Consider the following 6,379-nt stretch of genomic DNA (forward strand, 5'->3'; position numbering starts at 1 on the left):
CTCCATGAACCATACCTTGCAAGTTGCGTCCTTCGTCGGGTTCTCCGGCTCTCGCGGAACGGTGAACACCTCGGTCTCCATCAGTGTTATATCTATTTTTTATGATCATTCCTAAACTAATAAAAAATATACAAACACATGTAGAAAAGAAATATAACAAAGACCAAAGGGAAAGACCCACACAATGTTTTCTTTAAACACACACCAAAAAGGTTGGTAGCACAAGTGCACAACACACACAAAAAGGTTACTCTTTTTTTTTGAGGCAACACAAAGAGGTTGCTAGGAAGAGAAAGAAAGAAAGAAAGAGAAACTTATCCATCCAGCGTCGTCGCCGATCGGGCCGGGGCCCACTAAGAACACCACCTCACCTGCGGAGTCGCTCGTCACTTCGTCGCCGTCTCCGTCGTCTCTCCCCTTTTCCACGCCCCTCCAGAAGCCACCCTGCCGCTGCCGCTCCGATCCAACCGACCCCCCCATGGCCTTCGCCAGCTCGCTCCTGCCCGCGCCGGCCTCCGGCGTCCGCGCGAGCCACGCCCCGGAGCTCGCCTTCCCGCCGGTCAACAGGAAGGGCGGCGTCTCGCTGCGGCGCCGGGGAGCCCGGCACGGAGGTATCTGTCTACGCTTCAACCAGCTCGTGCTCAAACCGCTCTCACTGGAGTCGGCCTGAGATATATACGCTAATTGCTAGGCCGTGACCTTCGTGCTGTCACTCCGTGTGCTCAAGATTAGTTATTTCGCCCTTAAAAAAACTATTTCCTTCACTCTGATTTGAAGTCGGGTTGCCAGTAATGATTTTGCTGCGATGTTCGAATGTTTGTGTCGGACCAAGCCTACCTATGCTTCTGCTGGTTCCCGAGTCCTGACAATGTAGTAGCCTTCGTTTGCTGCACCCAAGTTAGTGGATTGCACTGAATCCTGACCATGTTTTGGCTATCTACTTACCAGGGGGGATTGTAATCAAACTGGAAACTAACAGCACCTGTAAAAAAATTTTTATGAACATCCTTTATTTATTTATTTACGTTTGCCTACCGTTTGATGTCTGTTTGCAACTTTGTTTGTAACCAGTCAGGGCTGAAGTGAATGAATCTGCAAGTGCTTTAGCGATTGACGCTCTCTCCCAAGTTAAGCATGTTCTACTTCCGATCACCGACCGCAACCCTTACCTTTCAGAAGGCACAAGACAGGTCCGTTTCCTTTTTCAGATATCTGATTGTTTGCGTTTCATTGCTAAAGGATCATGTATATATATACTGCATTGATAATTTAGGGGACTCTAAACATTGCGGCCAATTTCCAGGGCAGTTTTATTTTGCCCATTAGTTGCACCATAGTTTTCTTTGAAGGAATGACTCTTAGCTGATCCTTTTTCCTTCATGGACTGCAATTCGTATACACTGTAAATAGTGCCTTACCCATAATGGCTGATGATGTACCAGGCTGCAGCAACAACCACTTCTCTAGCAAAGAAGTATGGAGCAAGCATTACAGTAGTTGGTATGGTCTCAATTTCTTTAAAATATTACCTTTTCCTGCTTAAGCTATTGCGCATATTCGTTTATATACCTTAAATTCCGCTGCAATAAAATTCTACTCTTCATTTCAGTTATTGATGATAAGCCAAAGGAGTCATTTCCAGAGCATGATACTCAAATGTCAAGCATTAGATGGCACCTTTCTGAAGGTGAGAACCGTTTCATTTGTTTATTTTGAGTTAAAGAGCTGGATCCCAATTTCATTAAGTACATGGGGAAAATGCATTATCCTTGTATTTCTTTTGCGTTCTGATTGCCTTCCTGAACTTGTATGGGTTGTGGTTAGTGCTAAAACCTTTTTCTTCTTATTTTTCGTTTGTAGAGCACTTTGATGTTGTAATCCCTGGGTTCATTTGATAATGGAACCAAGGGGTTGTAGTTATCCCCCTGAAGATCTAGAAAAACATTATGATATCCATCAAATCTACTTGTGGGTGAACGAGCGCTCTGTGTAGTTGTATGGTTCTTACTGTAATATTAAAAACATTGCATATCCTTTTGGAAAAAAGGAAAACAGTCTAGTCACATATTACAGACCCAATATGGAGAAATAACCTCACCGAGGGTTATCAGCGTTTTTGTATCGCTACTTGTTTTTTTAGTGATGACATTTCTGGATAGCCGTGCCGATATATGTGTGCTTCCGTGCAGGTGGATTTACAGAGTTTGGGTTGATGGAGCGGCTTGGAGAAGGAAAGAAGCCAACAGCTATCATCGCAGAGGTTGCAGATGATTTGGAGCTGGACCTGGTTGTCCTTAGCATGGAGGCAATCCACTCAAAGCAAGTGGATGGGAATTTACTTGCTGAATTCATCCCCTGCCCCATTTTGATGCTCCCCCTCTAATAATGTGCTCAGTTTTTCATCAGCTTCTGTTTTGGGGGCTTTTATCATTTGAGATGAAATTCCTGACTATTTCATGGAAATGATGATGCACTTTGGGTCAGCTAATTGTTGTACTACCTTGTTGATGCTGCTGTCCTGGTAGATTTGTGATCATGTGAATATTCGAAAGAACAATAAAAGTGGCTCCCTTGTGAAATTCGCTGTTCTCTTGCATAAGCCTATCATGTGAGTACATTTATACAGTTACTCCCTTGTTTTTCTAATATCTTTCTTGCCAACCGTGTTACAGCATATGTTGTTACTTTGGCTGGAAAAAGATGTGCAATGTAATAAAAAGAAAGATTTTAGATTTTTTGCTGTAAAAAGACGGAGTGCAGTATAAAGAATGAAAAAAACAACCGAATGAACTTGGAAAAAAAAGTTCAAAGTGGAGATGCAGGGTATCGATCCCCGTACCTCTCGCATGCTAAGCGAGCGCTCTACCATCTGAGCTACATCCCCGTTAATGGTCCCATTTCAGATTGAATATAATTATTGTGTACATACGCGATCATTCATACAACAGAGAACTCTGAACAGGAGTAGTACAAAGTTAGACCCATTTATGGCTACGCCTGATGTAGTCAAATCGGTAAAAGTTGTAGAGTTATGAACAGATCGTCTCTAGCCAACTTTCATGCAAATTGGCAGCAAGTTACGATTTACTCCCTTCGTTTCTAAATATAAGACCTTCTACAGATTTTAAGGTGAACTAAAGGCGCATGTATATAGGCTTATTTTAGAGTATACATTCACTCATTTTGTTCTGCATGTAATCTATAAGAAATCTCTAAAAGGTCTTGTATTTAGGAACGGAGGAAGTAGTACATTAGGACATCTATCCGACCGGATATTTTTGTTCACTTTTGCAATCTAACGCGGTTCTCCATCGGTTCATAAAATAGTCCGGACGTCCAATTTTCGACAAATCAAAGACAAATGTGGGAAGCTTTATGGGTGTCCGGACATGCACTTTTGACCAATCACATGCATGCCCCTCTTTTCTCTCTCCTCTCATCCGCACATGCATGGTCCTTCTCTTCTCATTCATCCCAACCAGATAGTAAACCACAAATATCTTCACCACATGCATGGTTCCCACCTTTTTTTTTCTCCCAACCGAATACTTTGTAACTAGCGTCGGATGGATCCCTCTTGTATCATGTGACCATGTTCGGACACAAAAATGAATATATTGGAGGAATTTGCGGGTCGGTGTTGGAGATGCCCTTAGCTCAGTGCCAAGTGGGAAGGAGAAAAGTTGGCACCATGTTAAGAGTACATTAATTAGTTTTACCACATTCTTGAGTTAGTATTTGAAACAATGTGGTAGAACTAACCACCGGCGAGATGGGGGAAGAAGGGCACCCAGACGGCTCTGAAGTTATTGCCATGCTATGAAGATGCCATACACCGGTACGGTCCATATGCTTCGTTTACCGTCTTGTGACAGCCCGATGCCGACGTTCGAGAAGATTCCCCTTCTATTCCGTTTTCATCGTGTGTCTATTTTCTTTTGTCGCATCATCCGCATCATATGCATTGCATCGGCATCTCCGTTGCCGCCAGTTTTCCAAACTTGCATCCGTTGTTAGTTGCCGGTTCACGCCGTTGTCCGTTCCGAGCCCGACCGCACCCGCACGCGCCCGCAGCATCGTCAAAACCCTATTTTAAAAGTGTGTTGAAAACTTTCTCTGATCGGGGTGAAACTTGGCATGCGGTCGTGATTAGTTATAGGTAGGCCGTCTGTCAAATTTCGCGATCGGAGTCCGTCTGGAACCCGAACGGTCGACCCTAGCGGCACCGTATTCGGTCTACCATCGGACGTTTGTCGGCATTTTAAAAATTGTTGCCGCGCCGCACCACTTCCCTCTCATCTTAGCCAATGCCATTCTATACAGCTAACGCTAACCCGCCTCTCCGATCGGACCGTCCGATCGCGATCGGAGGGTCGAAAAAACCCCAAAGCCCTCTAACCTAGCCCCTTCCTATGAATAGATGCCCTCCCTGCCATTTTTAGGCAAACCCTAGCGGATGCCTCGTTTTCCACGCCCACCAACCGCACCGACCGCCCCAACACCCTCTCTTCCCCAGCCGCCACCAGGGCCCGCCGCGGCCCGGATCAGGCCCTCCTGGCCCGAACTCCCATCGCGTTCTGCTCCGCGCCCCACAGCCCCGTCCGACCTCTGCCCAGGCCGGTCTCGAGCAGCCGCCGCCCGCCCGCCGTTAGTTCCTCGTCGGACCTGGCAGCGCGGGCCCCGCCGAACCCGTTCCGCCGTCGCGCGCCGCCCTGCTCGCCTTTTCTCGCCGCCAACCTGCAACGCCGTCTGGGTCAACCCCGATCCAAATCGGATCGGGAGAAGCCAGCCGCTAGCGACGCCAGATCCGCCCGCTCCTGGGCCTCCCGCGATTGACGCCTCGGCCGGCGACCTCTCGCATCGAACAAGGCCAGACGAGGCCCAGCAGCCAGCTCCACCGGCTCGGCCCACCGCCTCGCCTCTCCCCGGGCCCCGTTGACCTCCACCAACCGCCAGCCCATCTACTCCTCCCTCCAGGTCGGCCCAAGGTGAGCCATCCCCGACCCTCTATGTTTTTTTCGCCTAGGCGGCGTTTAATATCCCGCGCCTCTCAAATTTGGCCTGGCTAGGTTATTAGGATTTTCGAAATTATTTTAATTCCAGGAAATATATAGATTTTAAAACGCCCGTATCTTTTAATCCGTATGTCGGATCACGATGAATTAGATATGTATTTGGTATAGTTTTGCGCGTAGAATGCGATTATCAAACTTGCATATTTGTTTGACGTGGTTTGCTGTGCCAAATGCATAGATGTACGTGTTGTTCTAATAGGATAGACGCCCGTATTTATTTTTCGCGCAAGACCGGATTGCTCGTATGTCGTAGATTAAATGCCCATGTTTTAGGAACCCTCTTGGCATGTATTTTAGAGCGGTCATTGGTATTTTTGTGTGGCCGCTAGTTTATTTTTCGTGCTTAGGACATTATCTCGCATTTATCGTGTGGCAATATTTTTGTTGCGCAACATATATTTTATATGTTTTCGGGGTAGAAAAATCCATATGATTTTTCTGTGCAATTAGTTTTAGCTTTTGAGCAAGTTAGTTCGCACGATATTTTGCTATGTTGTCCTCTTGTCTTTTTCGTAGGATTTATTCCGTGCTTCGTTTGACGGAGTTGTCAACTAGGGAGTTGTTCCTTGATGTTTACCCTAGCCCCTGGTATTTTTGGTTGCAATAGAAATGCATGTTTAGGTGTGGTTTGCTTGCTCTCAAGTTGCTAGAAATAGTGCTGATTTGGAGGTGCCGAAATATTTCTAAGTCTGAAATCTGTTATATTTTGTTGTTGTTTTGTTTTGCTTCTATCTTGTGATCTGTAGCTCTTTTGAGGTTGGTGCAATGGAGTTAGTTGTAGACTTTGTGTTTCTCTAGCATGCTGTGAATTTTCATGCCATTTGGAGTCCTTTAGCTTATGGTTTTGCTGCTGTCAATATGGCTTCAGATCGAAAACTGCACTTTCATGAAGTGTAATTTTCACCAAGTCTGAAATAGTGTGTGAGATGCCATTTTGTTACTTCTTTTCCTAGTGATCCTTCATGCCATGCTAGTTGTTGTTAGTTGTTTGTTGTAGTGCTTCTTTCCCTCTATCGTCTCATGCCTTGCTCGATTTTATCAGAGTTGAGTAGCTCGTAGTTGTGGGGTGTAGAAAGTGCTATGTGGCTGAATTTTGGCAGATTGTAGTGATATCTTGTTTTGCTCGTAGTTTTTGATCCGTAGCTCCGATTTGATCATGTCCTACATGAAACTTGCTTAGAATCTCGTGTAGTTTCATTTTCTCTTGCTGGTTGTATGTTTTGAAGTGCTCGTGACCGTCGTTGCACACATATTGCATTCTTGCCATCATATCTTGCGGTGCTTGTATCTTTTGATCCGTAGCT

The 6,379-nt window shown here is 45.5% G+C and overlaps 1 protein-coding gene and 1 non-coding gene across 2 annotated transcripts; one reads left to right on the forward strand and one right to left on the reverse strand.

The window, feature by feature from the left end:
- Positions 1–267: 267 nt before the first annotated feature.
- LOC123400200 lies at positions 268–2,579 on the forward strand. Its single transcript, XM_045094625.1, has 5 exons — positions 268–611; positions 1,072–1,190; positions 1,443–1,500; positions 1,610–1,687; positions 2,190–2,579. The coding sequence occupies exons 1-5, from the start codon at positions 479–481 to the stop codon at positions 2,381–2,383; spliced, it is 582 nt and encodes a 193-aa protein (XP_044950560.1). The 5' UTR covers positions 268–478; the 3' UTR covers positions 2,384–2,579.
- Positions 2,580–2,811: 232 nt separating this feature from the next.
- On the reverse strand, positions 2,812–2,884 carry TRNAA-AGC. The gene has a single exon. It is a non-coding gene; the product is annotated as a tRNA-Ala (tRNA).
- Between the last annotated feature and the right edge of the window lie 3,495 nt (positions 2,885–6,379).

The sequence above is a fragment of the Hordeum vulgare genome, chromosome 5H (assembly GCF_904849725.1).
Source record: "Hordeum vulgare subsp. vulgare chromosome 5H, MorexV3_pseudomolecules_assembly, whole genome shotgun sequence".
NCBI lineage: Eukaryota > Viridiplantae > Streptophyta > Magnoliopsida > Poales > Poaceae > Hordeum > Hordeum vulgare.

What these genes read in the sequence shown, in the direction of transcription:
- LOC123400200 (XM_045094625.1), top strand. Translation starts at nt 479, where the DNA reads ATGGCCTTCGCCAGCTCGCTCCTGCCCGCGCCGGCCTCCGGCGTCCGC. An exon ending in AGCAAGCATTACAGTAGTTG is followed by an intron (nt 1,501 to 1,609) that starts GTATGGTCTCAA and finishes TCTTCATTTCAG; the next exon opens with TTATTGATGATAAGCCAAAG. An exon ending in TAGATGGCACCTTTCTGAAG is followed by an intron (nt 1,688 to 2,189) that starts GTGAGAACCGTT and finishes GCTTCCGTGCAG; the next exon opens with GTGGATTTACAGAGTTTGGG.